This window comes from Channa argus, chromosome 15, assembly GCF_033026475.1.
Source record: "Channa argus isolate prfri chromosome 15, Channa argus male v1.0, whole genome shotgun sequence".
Taxonomy (NCBI): Eukaryota; Metazoa; Chordata; class Actinopteri; order Anabantiformes; family Channidae; genus Channa; species Channa argus.
This window is the reverse complement of record NC_090211.1, coordinates 3200504-3223078: the sequence shown is the minus strand read 5'-3', so window position 1 is coordinate 3223078 and position 22575 is coordinate 3200504. Positions and strand designations below refer to the sequence as shown.

General features: G+C 40.0%; 2 protein-coding genes across 18 annotated transcripts in view; one reads left to right on the top strand and one right to left on the bottom strand.

Annotated features, from left to right (window-relative positions):
- Nucleotides 1–6661, top strand: part of nfixb (nuclear factor I/Xb) — a 132935-nt gene extending 126274 nt beyond the window's left edge. For all 17 annotated transcript variants that reach the window (XM_067476920.1, XM_067476918.1, XM_067476930.1 and 14 more), the window contains one exon: nt 861–6661. In XM_067476920.1, the coding sequence (XP_067333021.1) occupies nt 861–875 (15 nt within the window). In that variant the 3' untranslated portion in view covers nt 876–6661. The remainder of the gene's footprint in view (nt 1–860) is intronic.
- On the bottom strand, nt 6659–22300 carry rad23aa (RAD23 homolog A, nucleotide excision repair protein a). Its single transcript, XM_067476935.1, has 9 exons — nt 22056–22300; nt 21183–21344; nt 20860–21065; nt 19114–19157; nt 18229–18356; nt 15323–15410; nt 14853–14983; nt 14291–14452; nt 6659–14158 (listed from the first exon to the last, which is right to left on the bottom strand). Exons 1-9 carry the CDS (start codon nt 22119–22121, stop codon nt 14045–14047), a joined length of 1101 nt encoding a protein of 366 aa, XP_067333036.1. The 5' UTR covers nt 22122–22300; the 3' UTR covers nt 6659–14044.
- Between the last annotated feature and the right edge of the window lie 275 nt (nt 22301–22575).

The following is a 22575-nucleotide window of genomic DNA, read 5'->3' as shown; positions in this document are numbered from 1 at the left end:
GTATTCATGTGACCTGTTAGAGTCAAACAAAACAAAAGGCTGCTTCCCCGGAGGTTCGGAGAAGTTTCCAAGGCTTGACTTCTAGAATGTTGGCACATTAGCCGGCAGTGCCAGATCCTGCGGGCCAAGCAGGGCAGCCAACAACAGCGACGGTGACCCATTTCTGCTCCCTGCTCACGCTGGGTGGGAGAAACCTAAAGATGGTGCAAGTGACAGGGAGCGCCAGACTGCTTTCCACCTGCTGCTGCTTGGCCTTCAGTAGCCATCGACTGCATGGCAAAATTCAAGAAATACTGTACTTGACTCCAGAAAGGGACAGAATTGATGGTAATAGCTGAGCAAGGGGCCTATATGACTGTATTAGTCACAAAAGTCAACACGGCATACAGACACTTTTCCAGGAACAACTGCAAAGGGTGAATCACTGGTTTGCATCTAGTGATTTATTACAGCTTATTACAGCTTTATAATACCAATCTACTGCATGAGTTTGTAGAGCAAGTAAGGCAAAATGTGTTAGATAGACACTCCTATGGATCATTCGGATCATACTCATCCTTTTTGTCCTGCTATATCATCAAGTTAAAAGTCTAAATTTGTCCAATCCGTTACCTCGCAACAGCATTTTACAAGGGTTTACATTAGCATTTAGCTCAAGGAAGCACCCGATTAAAGCCTCACGAAGCCGCTAGCATGACTGTATCAAACCTGTTGTTCCGACTGCCAGTAAAATGTCTTCAAAACAACTTAATGCCAATTATACAATGTGATTTTGTTCTCTTGTCTACCAAATGTTCATGGTCTCGACACTAACGTGATGTCATACCCTGCCCCCTCTTCCCCCTTTTTTTCTTTTTCAGTCTTGGTTCCTCTGACAAGATCTGTGTACAGACCAGCAACTAGAATTCTTTCTTTACAATCGAAAATAGAAAAACCCGCAGGATAAAAATGTCCCACCAACTGGCCCTTATATTATGTCTCACTTGATACAAAATAAAACCAAGTAACGCAGGAAATTACAGCAGCTTGACACTTTTAGAGGAGCTCTGGACTCATTTACCCAGTCAGAGGGAGGACCCTTTTTTAGCAAAGATGGATAAGTGGAAAGATGAACGGATTGACTTAAGGATGCCAGGATAGAGAAGGGGTAAGAGGACAAAGAGCAGCAAGCAGGTATCGCTTCTGAAAAACAAAACACCGAACCAGCAGCACAGCAGGAGGAACCTGTGGATGACAAAACGGTCAGCTTCTCCTGTATTGCAAAGGACACATTGTGTAACAAATGGCTATAAAAATCAACTGTCCAATAAAATCAGGTTTCCAGATTAAAACCTTAAGCTACAAAGCTTCACCCACCATGAATTCACAGCCTGATCAAAGCAAAGACACAATTAGTTTTCCAGTGAAAGCTGCAGTCCATGCTCCTGTGATGTCTGTCACCACCTAAAACTGAATCCAATTTTACCAATGTTTCTCTCCCTCCCAATGACTATCGACTCTACAAAGGCCCACGTTACCCTACTACTAACTAGAGAGAGACCATGCCAAAACATATCTTGATTAAAGGTTGCACTACAAGCTGAATTGATTAACACTAATCTTAACAATGTGCACTATTCACCTACAAGGCATGTGAAGGTAAACCACACTTACCTATTCAGAGTTTCAAAGAGGATAATCCAAGGTAGAGGAAGCCTCCTCGTGTCCTCATCCCCTTTTGTTCAGTTTGACAAATCATTGGCCTCTGCTCCTTCTCCCAGCACCACACACACTCACTACTATCTGTGCCATGACAACAGCATGTATGTACAATTGAGAACACACACACACACAAACACACACACACACACACACAGAGTTGCCCAGTCTCATATTTTAGATAGTAGTATTTATAAGTGGTGGTGTTGTGTTATATTTTCATTTTATATGCACCTACAATAAGCCCAGTGAACTCTCTGTACCTATTCGATTAGATATCCAAACCAACATACACATTGAAAATTCCACTGTGTTGTACATCATGGACTGACAGTTCTCTCAACTATAGACAGCAGCTATTGGTTTCCCCTTTTGCCCTCTTGTAATGTAGATGATTTTGTTATCTCGTGTGTGTTGTCTGATTTGAATTTATTCCTTTTGGATTTGTACTATTTTATAATTGTTTTGTATTTGAATGACAGCACCTTATAGAGAAACACAGTAAGAAGTGGGATGTTGATGCGGTGTAGACAGGGTGGCTGGCTGACCTGGACCGGCAAAAAGTTAGACATTTTGGAAAATATGCTTATTGACGTTTTCACAAAGTGTTAGATGTTGGATAGGACTCTAATGCCATACAGTTAATATGAGCTTAGCATAAAGACTGGAAACAAGCTAAAGTAATGCTTGTCTGGCTCTGTTGGAAATTGGCAAACCAGCTTCTGGTAATCATGATTTAACCAACAACAACAACAACAACAACAAAAACCTTAAACGTAAAAATAGCAAATTCCATGTTTCCAAACGGGAAACGGATCCCAAGCACCAGGTGCAACGTGGAATAAAAACTAGGAAATCAGATGCTAAACACTCCACTGCAGTGAGACAAGACTCACAAGTTGTCTTGGCTGCATTTATTTAATATTATATGTAACCATTACAAGAGATAAAGTAGAAATAATGCATTCACATCCCAAAGTAATTCACCACTACCACAGTCAGGCATTTGCCCGATGACCTGACATTGGCAAAAGTCAAACCAGGAGTAACAGTCCAACTGGCCCCTGGTGACCTCTGACCTCTGTCAGAATCTCTCTGTAACTTAAGGCTACAGTCACCTGATTATGCCCTTTTTATAAATTGGTAGGCAGATTTTTTTGGTCTTTGGATAGAACCAGGCGAGAGCTCTTTGTCTGTTTCCAGGCTTTATGCTAATTTAAGCTAACGGGCTACAGATTGTAGTTTCGGATTCACTGTACAGCATGACACTGCTATTGATCTTCTGACCTATTAATCATCAGCAAAGCTTATTCTTCAAAATGTCAGATATTTCCTTTAATGTGCTTTGGTAAAAGTAATGGCCACCTTCTGACCTGCAGGACCACACAATGCAGGGTTTTGACAATCACAGGAGGCTCATATTCTGGGAACTGACCTGCTGAATCACACTGGTCAATGAAGCACTAAAAACTATCTGCATCTTCTGTTAGGCCCAGATACAGCTGGTGTCTGGTGGTGGAGGTGATGTATGAGTGACAGAAAAACAGAACCAAGGAGGGAAATTTGCTAAAGATGGGACCCAGAGTAAATAAGAGAATAGTTCTTCTTTTCTGTCTCCCTAAAGTTTACCCTGTTGTTTACACTCCCAGATGGGCCACGGCTCCAAGAGCTGAAGGAGCCTCACTGTGGAGCAAAATGAATATGTGACATATCTGGCTGTTATTTGAGCGGGAACGAGGGCCTTTAAGGCAGCAATAGCAGGATCACATCCTTGGTTGCTATAGTAATCCCCTAACACACACACACACACACACACACACACGCACACACCAGCACTCCCCCCCTTGCTATTGTGAATCGATGAGCCCTTAATGATCAAAACTGCACTAAAACAATCATACCAGCCAACCTTATGAGTTCCTCTTTTTTCTAAGTAGATCAACCACCACTTAGGATTCCAAATCAGTGGATGTGTTAACTGCGATAGAAACACACTTAGAGAGCACAGATCACCACTTCGTAAAACACACAGACTCATAAAGACCACTCGCTGTTAGCCCCAACACATCCCCTGTGCCCGACTGAATTCAAAGGGAAGTCTTAACTTTAGACAATCTGAGGAGGCCGCAATGCTTTTTTTTTTTTAATCTTTGTATCATGAGTCCACAAATTTCCAAAAACAATTCAGTTAATTCCTGTGAAAATTTGAATAAAAACTACCCATCCAACCTCACAAAATAACTGGACTGCCTGGCCATGTTCTTCACTGCAGGGAAACACGACGTAGTTGGCCAACTGACTGGCGACCATCTCATCAGCTTGGTAGAGAGAACTAGCTCCGCTGAGTACAATATTAACGATGGCTAAGGTGATTTCTTTCTCTAATCTATGGAAGTGCCTCTGTATTCCCATTATGCAATTTGTCAAACATGAATTCAGGTTCTTTTTCTCACATATAAGCTATAGTGAATGGTGAAAATTTATGAGTCGAGAGAGGAAAAAAAGTTGACAGCTCACTAGATAATCGCAAGCATCTTTATATATAATACACATATATATTTATAGATATATACTTTTTTTTTTGCAAGATAAGCTCTGTGGCAGTCTAGTTATTTTTTGAAGCATGGCTTATATCGCACAGTCATAGGATGCATCTCAAAAAAAAAAGGCGGATTTGAGCTAAAGTACCAGTCTCTAAACCCACACTCGCATTAAATGACATAAAAGGAAAGCAAATCCATGGCAGACACAACAATAGATACATAGACGGCGATGATGATGTAGTTGAGGATTAAAAAAAAAAAAAAGAAGAGATTAGGTTTAGTTGTTTTTCTTTCTTGTTCTGATGGAAAGTATTGTTCTTGAATCTAAATGATGTATGTTGATTGAGCCATGTGCAATGTCTTGGTAGAGGAATTGTGTTTGTTAGCAATTGTTTGAGGGTGTCATGCGATAAGAGGTAAAAAAAAAAAACAACCCTCTATGATTTTACTTTTTTTTTTTTGTTTGTTTGTTTCTTTCTTTTTCAAGTCCATGTGCTCTGGGACTCTAATTATGAGAGCAGCGAGAAAAAAATCCCAGTCTTTGTAAGTTTGGGGAAATTGTTTTTAATTTCCTTTTGTTTTTTTGTTTGTTATTTTTTTTCCTTTTATCGATTTATTTTTTTTTTGTTTTTAAAGAAAAAAATCATTTTTAATGATTTGTTTTCAAAATGTGGGAGGGCTGAAGGAACAATTTTGCAACTCATAAAATATATATCACTATGAAAACTGGTGCTTTCATAAAGAATAAAGTACACTCAGTCTCTATTATACATAAATAGTAACGAAATTAAGTGTTATCATAAAAGCAAATTTTAGGAAAACATGCATTATTCTATTTCTCTTTTTTGTATTTACCGAGGGGGGAGGGGTTCATTGTATGAAAAGCTTGTTGTGACAAAAGGCATTTTTCTCCCCCAACCTTTACACCACAGCAAAGGAATAGTTGTTGGGGGACAAAAAAACCCTTCAGACTCCGACAGAAGTGAGCCTCACGTGGGACAAAGACAAGATCTTACCCAGTTTGGGAGATGCAAAAGTTTCGGAGATGAGAACTAAAAAGAAATTCCTGATTTGGTGTAAATGTCTGGTTGCTCCAGCGACCTCAGAGGTATGCTGTCAACAAGAATGTGAACCCCATTCCCCCCCTCCCCTCTCCCCCCCCTCTGAATTCCCCATCTCCCACTGTAAATGATTATAAATATTTGTTTGGTGATGTAGTGTTATAGACTCAGAGCATCTTAAAGGTTGTCCCTAAAAAGTGCCTTTTGTTCACAGATTCCATCTTGTAATCCTGAGTGCCCATCTCAAAAGAAAAAAAAAGTCCCCTCCTTCATACTTCTGTATCTTTCTCTTCCTCTTCTTTGAGCTTTTTGAAGCAGTATACATAGTACTACAGGAAATTGGTGTGATTTAGTTCCTCTTTTTATTGTTGAAAAATTAAGAAAAGCTGAAAAAGAGAAAAAAAAAAATCTGTCTTGCTTCTCTTCCTCTGTATCTTGTCTTCTGTCTATCTTGGACACTGGAGTAGTCTGTAGCCGCGTAAAACTCCTTCTCCTTTCTCCTCCTCCCTCCCTTTCTACTTCCTCCCTTTCTCTGAATGGTGGGGTTAAATAAGAAAAAAAGAAAAAAAAAAAAAAGAGAATACGCAAAGATTTTTTTGTCTGAGCAGAATGCAGTTAGCTCACATGTTATTCTTGTCTGTACGCTTCACATTGTATTACCATACCCATCTTCTTCAGCTTCTCCATTCAACAGCTAATGTAAGTGAACAAGTTACACCACAGGGCTCTGGGCTGTGCTGAGGACAGGGGCTGGGGTTAGGACAAACAAAATTGTCCCCCCCCAAACCCACTCACCACCATTACCATCCTGCGAGAGGTTGATGACAAATCAACTGGTGGAGGGATAGAGGCACTCACAGGAGTTTTAGGCTGTGGACTAACGTGAGGGAGATGATCAGTAGAACTGCTAGCGTAGGCAGGTTTGTTTGTGATTGTTTCTGACGTCGTCTTCTTTTTTTTTTTAGAATTTGAATTTGCTTTTTGATTACTTTTTGTCATTGCTTATCTTAGGCAGCGCTAAGATGCTGCGTTAAAACATTCAATTATGCACCTTTTGTAGTGGTTGAATGAGACCATCTATTAAAAAAAAACAAAAAACAATTTAACAGAAAAATGACTCGAAGCACCTTATAAGTGGACTGGTTCCACAGCAAGGAGACTGAGAGGCTGAGATTTAGCACAATCCTCCAAAAACGTTCACAATGTACTATCCATTCATTACAATTGACCAAAGTGATGGTTCTAAAAACTGTAAATTAAAACTAGTAGACTTTGGTGACTTGTAGAGAAAGCGCCTTGAAATTCCACCAGCAAAATCAAGTGATTTCTTGTTTTTTTTTTGTCTTTAATTGTTTGTTTTTTTTTGAAACATACATATGCAACTCTTTATTTTTTTTAATCAAAATTGTGCCAGCAGCAGTATTATCAATCAAGCCTTGAGAAGTGAAAGCGCCACAGTTAAGAAGCCATATCAGAGACGAGCAGGTTGCACGGAGCAGAGCGTGTGAGTGTGTGTCTGTGTGTGTTTGTGTGTGTGCGTGCACATGCTCTGTTGAAGGAGGGTGTTTCCAATATCTGCCCCTGCACTGTTCATAGAGCACAGTCAGACTGCGTGGCTGAACCAGCCCTCACCCCGACCCTGGATGGCATGACCCCTCACTTCAGTCAGGCCTATGATGCTCCCCACCCTGAGTGCTCCTTTCCCTTCCTCCTATCCTCCGCTTCAGAGCAGTGTCCCAGCCTCAGACACACCTCCCAGAGCCCATGGTGAAATGCATGTGTTAATTACAGTTTCTTTTCCATAATAATAATAAAAACAGTTTGAAAAGAGCAACGCCTTTACTTGATTGAATAAAAGGATGTTCTTGACTGTATCCTGCCTGTGTCAGCTCTCATTTTTACCGTCACTACTGTCATTGTCGCTAGATCTTGCGTTTAAGCGTGACCTGCAAAGGTGCTTGGTTGTTGAGTACCAGGTTTGGGAACCACTGGTCTGGGGCATATGTATATGTGACACGTACATGTTCTCACCCTCAGGACTTACTCTTAGCTTCACGCTCCCTGGCGTCCGGTCTGACATCGGGGTTCGGAAGCTACGGACCTTTGTCTGTGTGTGTGTGTGTGGTCCATTTGGTCCGTTTCTCTGTCTTCCCTGCAGCGTTTCCCCTCATGCTGCTCCTGGCTCTTGGCCAGCTCCGGTTCAGTTCATTTGGTTTTACAGAAACATGACACGAAAACGTAAAATGGGACATGCACTGGAGGAGGATTAGGTCTCTCGTCCCCACACTCACTTCATGACTCCACTAATCTGTCCCTCACTGCAACTGTGGGCAAAAGGTTAAGCATTGATATCTTATTTGAGTAAAATTATTTAATACCAACTAATGCAAGAGAACCTGGTTGCAAACAAAGGTGGTAGACTATAAGCCCCGACAGGAGGAAGTCAATGATTGTCAGATGTTTTAAATTTTGAGTGAAGATAGACATTGAGATAACCATGGTTAGAGTTGGGCAATAGATTTAAGTGGGTTGAGTTCGGGCTACGGAACATTAGTCTAACATTTGGAAGATGTGGACATCTTCCATCCAAAGTGAAACGTTGACTATCTTGTCAGCAGTCTGTGGTGTTCGTCTGCAGCCAGGTGCCTCTCACAAAATCTACCTTACATAAAAAGGTACTGAACCAAGTAGTCCAAAATAAAACGGTACTACAGTAATCAGTAGTTCACTTCAATATTCCACGGCTCACAAAATGCCAAGATGTCCTTACTTTTGGACTGCGGAAATGCTGGATCGTAGAATTAGCATAATGCACACCGATAGGATATTTTTAAAACTTTTGATTAGTCCCATTTAATCTACTGACCATGACCAACGCTCTGACCATGCAGCTCCGTACGCAGAAAGCTGCCATGTAATGTTTTATTCTGACACCTGTTGATCATGGCCCGCATTTTTTTTGGTCATTTTTTGCTCAGTAACTCCTTTACAACCTCACACCAAACAGGCGACACTTCACTCTCCATTCTCACGAGTGTGTTCACATGGACTAAAGCAACCAGGTAGCAACCATTTCACCAGTTCATGAGTTGTACTTCCTTTAACCCACTGCTTCTATCCTTGTCTTCCAACTAACCATACCCCTACCCACCACTGATTGCCAGAGCAAGGGTCCTTGTGGACCAGGATTAAGACCCCCTGGTCTAGCAATTACAATTTTGTCATTAGCTTTAAGAAAACTTCTCTTGCTGCCTGATGTATCTGACCCCTTCAATTCATGTCATTCACGTCACCTGCTGGTTATTTTAATCTTGTGGTTGTTCATTATACCTGTCTCGTTTCACACCCTACGCCGTGTGTTTCTACAATAGTTCCTACTATTTGAGTAGTGGCCAGTAAACTAAAGTTCAAATTATTAGTGGAATGCTCTTTAAAGTACAGCACATGAGGAAATGCAAAGATCACGTCACAACCTCAGGACCGATGACTTTTTAAGAATTAGACTTGTATTTCCAAAATTCATATCCAAGTACCTGATCATTGACGCACTACAGTTTGTAGCTGTGCTGAATTGTGTCCAGTTACTGTAACTTAGCTTAATCACCATAGGAGCTGCTCAAAAAATTTCTATGAAGTAACACTGATGACTGTGTAATGTAAAGGGCCCAAACACAGGATCCAATAAAGCAGCTGTGCCATGAGTTGTAACTATATACAGTATATAGGATATCATTTCTTAGTTTTTACATGGAAACTGTCAGGTGATAATTCTTCTGTTTTATTATTAGGTATTATTAAGGTCATTGTGGTTAGTGGAGTTGTACTGGATGGCATTATAAGCACGGGTTGTTTGTTTTGGCCCCCTCATTCATTTTAAACAGGGTGAAGTTTACAGTTATAGAGGGAGATAACTATCATTTGAAAAAGTGGCTCCAAGTCACTTGGAAACAGGACTTTGACAAACAGAGCCTGTGTCACAAGCCACATGCTGTAGGGTGTGAATCTACCACCTCGACAATAAACAGTAGAATTGTCACCTTTGACAGTTTCAACCTATGCCCGATGGGTATATATGAAACATCCCTGTTAAAGGAAATATTGAAACAGGGTTTAGCTGTTGATAATGAAAGTATTATAATTGGCAACTATTTTTCACGCAGTGGCCCTCCAGGATTCTCAAATCATTTTTTGTACTTTCAGTTTACCCCGTGAGTTCAGAACTGCCACAGTGGATCATTTGTCCGCATGTTATTTTGGCAGAGTTTTTACGACGGATGACCTTCCTGACACAACCCCTTCCCAATTTCTACCAACCTTTGAACTGGCACTGTGTGGCTGGGGACGGGGGGGATGGGCTACTGGGGGTTCAGTGCCTTGCCCAGTGACACTTCGACATGTGCCTCCAGGATTGCATACATGGACCATCACAGCAGTTTTAATGTTAACAATCTCCAATTACACGTTAAGACATTTCAAATTATGCTTTGAATTATTTTTTTTCCAGAACTTTTAATTGGTTAAAACTTTTCCCTACTCACTGAGAACTTACTTTCCGAAAAAACTAATTTTTTGTGCTAGAAGTTATGATCACACTTCAAGTTAATTATTCAAATAGATTAAATATGTACAAATATTCAAAGAGAGCTAGGAAAACTGGAAACTTTCCTTGTATAGTCAAAGTCCACATAAGCATTCTGCCCTTGAAAACAAAAGGACTGCACAGTGATGCAAACATAGACAAAACCAATTTTGAGTAAACTGGTACTTAGGTTATACAGTCACTTTGGTATTCAAAAGTTTAGGAACCCTTGACAATGTCCATAATTTTCATTTATAAATATTTGGGTGTTTGGATCAGGAATTTTATTTTGATCTATCAAATAACTAAGGACTCAGTAATATTTCAGTAGTGGAATGAGGTTTATTGGATTAACAGAAAATGCGCAATATACATCAAAATGAAATTAGACAGCTGCATAAATTTGGTCACCTCAACACAGAAATCACATCAATATTTAGTAAAGCCTCCTTTAGCAGAAATAACTTCCTGTGGCCTGTAATGTCTGGATTCTTTGATTCTGTATTTTGGACCATTCCTCCTTACAAAACATTCAGTTAGGTTTGATGGCTACGAGCATGGACAGCCCGCTTCAAATCCCCACACAGATGTTCAATGACATTCAGGTCTGGGGACTGGGATGGACATTCCAGAACATTGTACTTGTTCCTCTGCAGAAAAGCCCGAGTAGGTTTTGAGCAGTGTTTTGGGTCGTTTTCTTGTTGTGCAACTTTGTGATTGATTCCTCAGCATTATTCTCAAGAATCTGCTGATATTGAGTGGAATCCATGCGGCCCTCAACTTTAACCAGATTCCCAGTACCGACACTGGGGCACACAGCCCCACAGCATGATGGAACCTCGCCCAAGTTTTACTGTGGGTAGCAAGTGTTTTTCTTGGAACACTGTGTTCTTTTGCCAACATGCATAACGCCCCTTGTTATGACCAAATAACTCAATCTTTGCTTCATTACTTCACAGCAACGTATTCCAAAATGAAGCTGGCTTGTCTAAATGTGCATTTGCATACCTAAAGCATTTGTGGCGTGTGTGCAGAAAAGGCTTCGTTCGCATCACTCTCCCATATAGCTTCTCCTTGTGCAAAGTGCGCTGAATTGTTGAACGATGCACAGTGACACCATCTGCAGCAAGTTGAAGTTGTAGGTCTTTGGAGGTGGTCTGTGGGCTGTTTTTGACCGTTTTCACCATCCTTCGCCTTTGTCTCTCCAATATTTTATGTGGCCTGCCACTTCTGGCCTTAACAAGAACTGTGCCTGTGGTCTTCCACTTCCTCACTATGTTCCTCACAGTGGACACTGACAGCTTATATCTCTGCGATAACATTTTTGTAGCCTTCCCCTAAACCATAATGTTGAACAATCTTTGTTTTCAGGTCATTTGAGAGTTGTTTTGAGACCCCATGTTGCCACTCTTCAGAGGAGAGTCAAAGAGAACAACTCGCAACTGGCCACCTCAAATAGCTTTTCTCATGATGGGATGCACCCATCTATGACGTTCAAGGCTTAATGAGTCACCAAACCAATTGTGTTCCAAGTGCTAAGTAGTTACAGGTATTCAAATCAACAAAATGACAGGGGTGCCCAAATTTATGCACCGGTCTAAATTCATTTTGATACATATTGGGCATTTTCTGTTAATCCAATAAACCTCATTTCACTACTGAAATATTACTTTGTCCTTTAGTTATTTGATAGATCAAAATGAAATTGCTGATCCAAACACCAAAACATTTATAAATGAAAATCATGGACATCGTCAGGGGTTCCTAAACTTTTGCATACACCTGTAAGCATGCACACCAATTAGAACCATGTGATATTTAATGAGAACGAGTTAAATGGTAGATATGAGGTTGGACTATAGTTTGGCCACAACTGAGAAAACTTTTTAAACAAGAGGGTATAATGAATGTATTTTCTTTTGGCATATGTGTAAAACTGACAGAATGTTAGTATGACTCTCCTTCAACATGCAGGTTGGTCACTTATAAATACAGACCATAGGCATCATCTGCTTCTGATCCACCTGAACAGTGAAGATAAATTAAGTCAAGACAACTGCAGTTTTCTTGGACTAAGTGAGATGTATGATGCTAATGAGGCAAACGGAGTCAAACGCCTGAAAGACTGCTGATATTTAATGTAGCACAGCATAGTCTAAGAGCGTGTTGATGCTGTAGGACAGTTGTCAGTGAAAACTGCCCCAATACATACAGAAACTGACTGGAGACAGTTTTCTTCATTGACCCACAATAAGAGGACAACCTTTGCAATCGAAACAAACAGTTGCCACACATCACACACCACAACCAGGCCAACAATTACCACAAGCTTCATAATACAGCAGTCTGTAGTGGACAATCAGCGTATCTGCAGACACAGTATGAGGGCAATGATGATTCGATCTGCTCCTCACGAAACTATTTGCTCTCATTAGTCTTTGTGTGAAGTAGAGCCTGGATATGAATGATGAAACGTTATCTAGGACATTACTGTCTCCCCCTGCACTTGCTGCCTGCATGTAAAATTGAGATACGAACCCGTTTGTACAGTCAGTGGCTGTGCACTTTTAAAGACGGGTGGAATATTTATACAAATCTGAAAGGAAATGACTGCTGTGTGGTTTGTGGCCATTTAGTTTAGCATTATTTCAAAATTTTAATCTAAGCTTTGTTAAAACGGAGACAAAAAAAAGTGTAAATTTTAAACTACCTTTCGCCTCTGGATGGGACAAGACATGTTAAATATGTTTATTCCCATACAAAAAAAAAAAAAAAAAAAAAACCTTTGGCTTTCAGTTCTTTCTCTCCTGCTTGACTCAAACTCTGACAGCAAGGAATATAGTTTCAGCACAATGTATTGTGGCAGTAAGCTTTTTACTGTAGAAAGCCATTCATCCGCAAAATCTTTTTGGAAGTAGTGGAAAAAAACTAAGGTGAAATATAATTTCAGTATAATGTTGATCAGTTACAGAACTCACAACATACTTGTATCTACAAATAAGTACAACTGAGATTATTAAACTACTTCACTTTAGCAACCAGTACCTGCTTCTCCAGATATTTTTAAACTAAGTCTTAAAAATGTTTTGAATATTGGAAAATGTTTCTGGGTAGTGTTACTTGGTGTTAGCACTACAAGCTAACAGCACAGACAATACTCCATTTGACAGTCCCTCCAGGACTTTGCAGACATTTTTTGAGCTCCAGCCTAAAATGCTCATCTTCGAGACTTCTTTTCTGAAAATTTATGATTTTACAATGTTTCCGAGTGCTAGGTCACACAGACTTTTTGTATTGGTTGAACTGTTGCAATCACAACATCGCAAATTCCTGGAGGTGCGGATTCGAGTAACCGTAACAGGCAGGCAGAGCAATTGCAGGGACTCTGATTGGCTGCAGTGTGCAGCCACCGTGGCAGAGCAGATGAGTGGTGGTAAAAAGTAAACGTAACCAGATGTCAGTTTAGTTCCCATTTTCGTTCCCCATACAGACTGATAATATGTCAGACACGTACATTGTGCAGCACAGACCAACCTTTCTCTGCCAATTCTTGAGGCTTTTACGGTGGTGCACACAAACAGTTACACACACTGATGATGTTGTCCAAGTGCAGTGAGGAGAATGTGCTTACGTACAGTCCAGATACAGCATTAACAAACTTAGAGAATGCAAATCGATTACTTTTTCAGCTTAACTGTTTTGCATCCATCTGCACAGGCACACAGACATGTACTCAGACACACACTCTAGTCGCAAAACCCTTCAGCCCCCGTCGCTCCCCCGCCCTAATGTTCACAAAGCGCGTCTAAAATCAAATTATAGTTCTCCCCCAGTTAAACCCCACACTTTCCATTGGAATTCACGTGGAATTTACAATTCTTTCAATTTTTTGCCCCGATCTCCCAGAATCCCAGTCTGACCTTCCTGCACATAAACCTCCACTTTGTGTACTTAAGAATGTTAACCCCATCTTTAACCTAACCCACCCTTGTCTCCCTTTCCCATCCCACCACCCACCCCCCTGCTGGCTCTCCCCTCTCCTCCCCTCCTTGCTGGGTCGAGCTGAGGTTGGTAGCTGTACAGTAAAATTGGGGGTGCAGTCTTTATGCTGAGCTGAAGAGGGGAAGGGTAGGAGAGAGAGGCAGGAAGGCAGTGATCTCTGTTCAGTCATCCTCCAGTCCCTGGTTGAGGAGAAAGTTGGCCGCCAGGTTCTCATTCTTCTCGCAGGCAAAGTAGGCCTGGATCACCAGGGCTTCAGGGAAACCCAACGCTTTTAACTGTTCAGTTACAACAGACAGAGAGCAGAGAGACAGGAGAGAAGGCTTTAAAGATCCACAGCTCTGGGCGTGAAACTGAGTCCTGAACAACACAGAACATTTGGAATATTTAGTCTTCACCTCTTAACTCACCCTTTCAATGGCTTCCTTCTCCTGAGGTGTAACCTGGATGTAGTTGATAGGTGCGCCCTCATCCCCTGCTGCCCCCATCTCTCCAACCTCTGGCGCCTCCCCCCCCTCCCCAACTGGCTCATTCAACATCTGGATGAACAGTTCCTGATGTTGACTGATTTGCTGGAGAGAATGACAACATTAGTGAGGTCGATTAAATGGTCACAAATTCTGACTGAAAGATTTCAGTAGGCATGATCTGTAATTCCTCCCAAAAAATAAAAAATAAAATAAAAATATTTGTCATAATTTCGATTATAAAGATCATCTGTTTGCATATACATGGTGTTAACATTTTAACATCTCAGACAAGCTTACAAACGGAACAAAAACACACTGAATTTGTTCCACCACAGCATCAATGTATGAACGAGATCGTGCCAGCTTTTGGAGTAGTAAGAACTTGAAACATATCATGATAAGTCATCCATACCATCCTAAATATATAAGAAGAAATGTTTTTTTAAAAAACATTTTATTTCATAGTGCCCAGCTCTAGCTTGTGTGTGTGAGTGTGTGTTACCTGTAGAAGTTGAGGATTCTCCCTGCCTAGCTGCTGGAGCAGAGCCGGTAACAGAGCAGGGTTCTGCTGGATTGCCTGTCTCATGTGCAGAAACTGGGGCTGGGTCCTCAGGAACGCAAGTGGGTTGTCACCTAGGAAAACATTACAAAACATAAATTAACTCTTCTTTCAAAATAGATGAATGTGTGACACACACTTTACATTTTATACACAGCCATGGTAGAACAAACCTTTGGTGTCCAGTGAGTTATAAGTCACTGACCGACTGTAGTTAGCAAGATCCTGAAAACATGTTTCTACCTAGTAAGGTTTGAACAAGTTCTCAACCTGTCTCAAAATTTATTTGGAATACCTGGGACATTTCCCCTCCGACTTATTTATTTTCCGAAAGCAGTTTTAATTATTAGCACGGCCTGAGTACCAGCACTTATTTTATTTTTCAGGAAGAGAGACAAAGTGAGCAGCCTCACCCTCTGATAGAGATGGGGCTTCTGTGGGTCCAGATGCAGGGGCCTGTGCTGGGGGGTTACTCTCTTGGACCGGGTTACTTGGGATACCCTGAAAAAATAAATAAATAAATAAACACCCATACTGCTGTCAGACACACACACTTCATGTATGCTGCCAAAGAACACAAAAGTCAGCAACTGGCAAATAGAGCATTAATTAGTAGTTGTAAATGATTCCATCTGCATGAAATGGATGCTTCCTTACAAGTGACACATCTGGTTTAACCCTACATGTTATGTCCATAACTGACAACTTCCTCATTAATTCTTAAGTATTCTACAGACACACATTTGCCAGTTTATCTGATGACTCAGACTATGCTAAAGTTTATAGGCTTATGCTCCATTTATGAAGGCATTGTTTATGAGATGTAATTTACATGGGTTTAGTTCCCCCCAGTTTATATCAATGACAGCAGACTTTGTTGGAAACATGTCTATAATCATTTCCCTCAGTGCACAGAGCAAAGCTTCTGTCAGATCACACAGAGTCTGTGATTAATTACTACATCAACCAGCAACCCACACCGACTTAACGTTTTTCAGCCTAGCCCCAAAATGTGACCTCTCTACAATGTGTAAACGTAGTGACCAGATAAGCAGTGTCTTTGCTTGGAAAAGGAAAACACAGGTGACATTTCTTAGCCCCAAACCCGTTATGCCAACACAGACATTAATAAAAAAGCTGTGGTCTTTAATCTGACAATGTTGCTGCTTTTTGAGTTTAATATAAAGCGGAGTAACTGGACAGTTCTGGATCAGGTCACAACTATTAGCTAATATCCAATCAAATAAAACTAAGCTAACAATTAGCTGTTAAGTAGCCAGACTTGTGTGGAATGTGCATTCTGTAGGGGGATGGTGCAGGTGAGGTCATGCTGTCCACAACAATTAATTCTTGTGTGAGCCCCTCTGTCACTGCTTTCCAACACAAGCAGCTATGCCTGCAGGCTAGAGTTTGAGGACAGGACTACACGTCTACCCACATACAAAAAAACATAAAAAAAAAACACAACAAAAACCAATGGTGACAGGTGTGTAGATCTGTAACTTCTGTTGCTTGTGGTTCAATGGTTTAATGTTATTTACATTAACACTGATTACATCTAGCCAGCAGCCATACAAGCACTGAATAGAATAAGCAGACAAGAATTACAGTTATGAAGACACAGCTTATTTTTGCGTTGCCATGTACAGTGTCCTATCACCCAAGATCAACGGCTTTCACCTAAGTCCCTTCAGGTGTCTCCACATGTTGAGTTTTTATGCCAGGTGCCCTTCCTGCCGCAACACTTCCATGTTTTTTTTAATCTGGGCTCGGGCCACACCTGGTGGGCTGGTATTTGAACCTGCGGTGTTCTGCATCCCAACCCACTGTGTCCATTCACACACCAACCCAAAATGTTTTCTGGTTTTAAAACGGTTTCAAAAACATGTCAGTGTTTTTTCTTTGATATTCTTGGTCTTTAAATTGTAAAGTTTTGTTGGTAAAACTTTGTGGTTATAAACTACATTTTACAGAAGCAGGAACTGCTTACCAAACTACTTAAAACTTTTAAATGTTAATGAGGTCAAACATATTAAGACCAAATGCAGCATTTGCATGTTTATCCTTCTACCACTGGGAGTGGTGTATATTCATTTCTACCTTTGAAGCCGGATGCAACGCGTGCATGTTTTAGACAAGATGTCCTTTTTCAAGCCTGGAGATCAATAATATGCATCGTGATTCATTGAAACACAGACAACGAAGGCAAAATGCAGAACAGGAAATGTAGTGTTTGTGTTTTTTAAAGCCTTTTAGCCTCCATTTGGCCCACAAAAGGTTTCTAAAGTTGCTTTTCAGAAAAGAGCTAGATTAAAATGGAACCATTACTTTTTCGTAAAAGTAAGTGAGACATGAGCTTAACCTGCCTCATGATGCAACAGCATTTAAAAAAAATAAAAAATATATCAGAAACATAACATTTTGGGTTGGTTTGTGAGTGGACACTGTGGGTTGGGAGAAAAAAATAAATAAAATGAAATTTCATATAATATAAAAAAAAAATAAAAAATTTTAATGGTAAAAACTTTGAAACCAGCTACATAGTAGAACGTTTCAAAAAGCTTTCCCCGAAGCCATGTGAATGGACAGAGTTGCAGTGATCTAGAAGTAATAATAATAGTACTGGTGATAATGGAGGATTATACTGCCAGACACATTCTTTCAGTTCCAAAATTTGACAACCCTATACATTTATATACTTTTTAAAAATTACCTTTAGGGCAAATGCAGTAATATCCAGTTAAAGCCAAGTGTTTTAGAAGGTGTTTTTAGAGGATGCCTTGGGTCTTAATGGGTTAAACACAAATTCTGCTCCTCCAGTTTAATTAGATGCACTAATGTTTAGGTAAATATGCACCAGACAATAACCATTACACACTATTATTCTGAAAGCAAAGCGTGCTTCCAATTTCAAATCCTATTCAACTTCCACTATTCCATTAAACACTGGTGCAGAAGAACTGCTACAAATCGCAAATCAAAGAAACCAGGCAAAGCCAGAAGTTATGTTTGTTCGTCAAAGTTTGAAGAAAAAAAAGCTTTGGTGGGTACATAAAATATATGCTGTGTTCCATCTGCTTTTATGTTGTGCAAGTCTTTTATATATGTGTTGTTTACCTTATTATCATTAAGCCAATCACCAACACACTAGTACAAAGCAGACTTTCAAACATTGAGAGGCAGACACGAGGTCCATACAGGTCCCTCACATTGGCTATAAGGACTTATTGCAGCAGTCTCTGAGTCTCACTGAAGGTCAGAGCTGAATTTGGTGACAGCAATTTTATTTTCTGTCTGTGTGTGACTGAGTGTGTCTCACAGTGAGAAGATACTCCACAGCTCTGTGGGGGTTGTTGAAACTAGCCCGTAGTGCAGCCACCACTCTCTCTCTTTCATAGCCCATAGACATGATCTCTGTCAGCATCGCCTCATACTCGGCTCCAGTCACTGAAAACACAATGCGCACACACGAGACCAAGTTAGCAACACATTTTGTATATTAAGATACAGGAATGCATCAACAGGAAATTTATTTTGAAATCTCTCCTTTAGTATGAAAACCTAATTTTAGTACGGAGGAACAGGCCATTTTGGAACCGTAGCAAAAATGTAAGTAGTTAAACATAAGAAACTTTCTAAATATAAGTACTAAGAAAAAAATGTACTTCTTTGATTTGTACATGTACATCATCCCAGTTCTTTTCTAGGCCAAACTCCTTATTTTTAATGTTCATTGTGTTAATGTTTATTGTCAGGAGACAAATCATTCTTTACAAACAAACAGTTAAACCTAAAATGAAAAATAACTAAATTAATATTTTCAGTACACAACAACATGAACTAAAATAGCATCACGACCTCATCCATTACATTCCCTGTGCGTATGGATTTCTGAGTAGACTAAATAGGAGCCCCCATCATGTTGTGGTACCACAATAAGAGATTGGTTACTTTTGTCAGTCTATATATAGGAATGGTATTCAGTGCACTGCAGTCTTTAAAGTCCCTGACTCACAGCAGTAACAATGTCTGGCACAGTACAAGTACAATCTCAGATTTACACATGTGCTACTGTGACAGTAACTCACTATTAAACACTGTCTAGTCATTTAAAATTCTACAATTTACATTTAACAAAAGTGAGCAAATACAGAAACAGCTACACTGGCTTCTATCTGCATCGGATGGAAATCCCATTACCTACCCAGTGCTGAGGAGGCATCCAGGCCCTGGCTCCCGCCACTGGAGCTACAAAAACATAAATCGTGAAAACGAGATTCAGACAATAAACAACGTTTCTGTGATTCCACTGTAAAAATTACCGAAAACGAAACGCCAGGCAGCAGATAATGTTTAAAATAAGGAAATCAGAATACATTAAGCTAAAAGATAAATAATCAGACTACTTACCATATGATATAAAAGAACGGGTCTCGGATTATAGAGACAGTTTAGTTAGACTCCTTCCTAATCTTAGCTAAGGTTCGGGATAACAATAACAGTAACAATTTTCAATGTAGATCAACTTTACAGAAGACAAATTACTTTAAAAATTTGAAAATATACTAGTATACACACACAGACAAAAGGATATATATTCCAATACAACTTTTGTTTTTTAAAAACATTAAATTATTTCACAACTTTAAGAAAATAATAAAATAATGCTAATATCATGGGGTAAAAATGGACAAGAACACAGAACGCCCAAGTTTACGAGGGTTTAACTGGACAAAAACGTTATGTGATCCAAGAAACAGTCTGCAATAAAATGTGACAAGGCACCGATCATGGTGAGCGTACGTTCCCAGGAGCAAAGTGGTCTCAATAATTGTGTAATGGGAGAAGTTTGGAACCAGGATTGTTCTTTAGAGCTGACTGCAAAACCGATTAACCAGAACACAACAGCTTCAGAAATTTTACAGGATCACAATTATATGGTGCAGAGACATAAGCCACTTTGAGCACAAGACAAATGACAGCCCGCTTTCATACATCTTGCAATGGCATTTAGAAAACTCTAAGCACGTTATTTTCTTGTCAAACATGTTACTCTTTCCAAGCAATGTGTCTGGTGAATACCAGGTACTTACATTTAGTCATTTGGAAAGCTTTTAATCCAAATAAATTACATAACATGTACAGTGTGGACAAAAATCAAAGAAGAAAAGAGATTTAAAGAAAGACAAGGATGCACATGATGGGGGGCATGGTGGGGGCAGCATCACTGACTGCATTGACATGCATTTAGGTAACCAGGATACTCAAAGAATTCAGCATTACACACTTTCCCTTTGGGATCAATAAAGCTGATGAATCTTGAAATATTTATCAGCTAACGATGATGTTTACATGCACTTAAACCTGATTCCTGGAAATCCCGGTATGCATACAGCAGAAGAGCAATGGGATTTCTCCTACATTGCAGACTCGTTTTAGAAGCCTGGTACACACATTTTAAGTGTAAAATGACAGAACGCACCACTTTTTGACTTTTCTTTCTTTTATTGGCTGTAATCATGCTGCTGCTTCGAGACAGCGCAAGGACATAAGGAACGAAATGGAAGAAAAGGACCATGAAAAGCGACTTTGTGTAATTAATATTTTGTGTTAGACTTTAAAATAAGATGCATTGCTTTGTTTATAACCTCTCCTGTCATTCAGCTTCTCACTCAACTCTATTTAGTTTCGCACATGTTCAGTTGGAGAAAGCCTATAAGAAACCTGGCTACTCATGTACATGGCAGACAAATCTAAGTTCTCTGGGAGAAATCTACATTTCTGAACCAGCTTTCAGAGAAATCAGCTTTCCAGAGAAAGGTTACTTAAGTCTATGTAAAAGCAATAACGCTGGGAGTATAATTCCCAGCAGAAACTGGTCAGAATTAAGGAAGGGATGAAAACTGCCAATTGCAACAAATTCCAGTCCAAGCTTTAGACATATTCTTACCTGGCTGGTTGTTGTGGTTCTGTGGCTGCAGCACTTTTTTCTTCTTTGGCCTCCTCAGATGGAATGGGGACAGCTGCTGGGGCTGGGGCTGGGGTTGGGGCTGGGGCAGCTGTTGACGAGGAACCAGAGTCCTGTTCAGGGGGCTTGGGTGTTTCTGAGACTGGGGTTGAGGCGGCGGCGGCAGCAGCAGCGGCAGCGGGCTTAGTCTTTAGACAATTGAAAAGAAATTGATGTTATACATATGACATCAGAGAAAAAAAAAAAGTACAGTAGTAGTGTAATATACACTGAACCACACCAAAAACTAAAAAACCAAATGTCACCTTGGACACCATCACTACAACAAAATTTTTCTCATCAATTTTGTAGTCTTTAATAGGTGTGTCATCTTGCAGGATTTTCCCAGCATATATCAGCTTCTGCCCAGATACAGGAAAGCTTTCTTTTCCTCTTTCTGCTTCTATCTTCTCTTTCAAGGCCTTCACCTGTAAAGAAACACGGGAAGCATAGAAACTAAGTCACAAATGTCGGCTGAATAAGTAAATCCCGTGGATTTATTAAGAAACACAAAGCTTGATAGTACTTTATAGAAATAAGAGTTTGAAAGTAAAAAGAGTGATATCCATTATACGTGTTATATTAGGAACATACTTCGCAACATAATGTATAATCTTCCCATTGTTAAAAATGTGAACATGCTAACAAACCTGCCTCTTATTTGGATGCCAATAAAGACTAAGCGTAATTAGCGTTGTCATATGCGTTAGCATTAGCAATGGCTTTCACAGCGCAGTGGGATCATCACACAAGTTACAGTTTTACATATTAGGTCAAGTTAGATATTACCAAAAAGCCGAAGAAGCAAATTAATAATGACAAACTCGAAACGGCGGCAAATCCGTTTGAAGTGCGTCTCGGTTACTTTATTTGTTAACGAGCTATTCGGCTAACGTTAGCCGGCTAACTATCCAGCATTTGCTAATAACTGGGGTTTCGTGTTCTTTAAGCGCCCTAATTCGTGTGGTTTGCTAATCTGGAAAACGTTCGGTTAATGGACATTCTTTTGTTCAAACACGCACAATGCGTTTTAATTGCCAATGCCACATACAGCCTTTAAGTCTAACTACACGTAAAGTTAAGGCACGGGTCCCGCAGCTAGTACTGTTTGCTAAAGCTAGCTTGATATAGCCACTCACCGTTTGTTCGGGGTCTATCTCAATTTGAATAGTCTGCTGTTGCAGTGTTTTTAGGGTGATCTGCATGGTAGCAGTGGCTGACGTTGGGTCAGATGTGCTTCGAATGGAGAAAGAGATGCTTAATAAGCAGTTAATTTGGTTTTAAATTTGGCGTTTGAGGCAAGATAACAACTAGCTGAGAAATATGTGTATCCATGAGACCTCAGCAAATCGCCATCTTTGGTGACAAGTTGGTTGGTGCGGCGAGAAAAGCCCGCTGGAAGCAACGAGATCTCGTACTGTACAACGCGACTATGCAGTTCATGGTTATAATGTTTCACTTCACCATTTATATTTCCTACAAATTATATACTAAATTATATCGTTATATGTAATATACCCAGTAATGATATCATTTAATACATTTGTAATTACAGTCCAGCTGATCAGAACAATAATTTTACCTAGTATTTTTCCATTACACATTATTATGCAACTTTTGAAAAATTATTTTGTTACATATAACATACGCTATCTACTA

Bases quoted from the DNA above. Each gene is read 5' to 3' on its own strand.
- rad23aa (XM_067476935.1), bottom strand. From the start codon at position 22,121: ATGCAGATCACCCTAAAAACACTGCAACAGCAGACTATTCAAATTGAG. The intron at 21,066-21,182 runs GTGACATTTGGT...AATTGTCTAAAG, and splicing joins TTGTAGTGATGGTGTCCAAG to ACTAAGCCCGCTGCCGCTGC. The intron at 14,453-14,852 runs GTAACACACACT...CATTCTCTCCAG, and splicing joins AGAATCCTCAACTTCTACAG to CAAATCAGTCAACATCAGGA.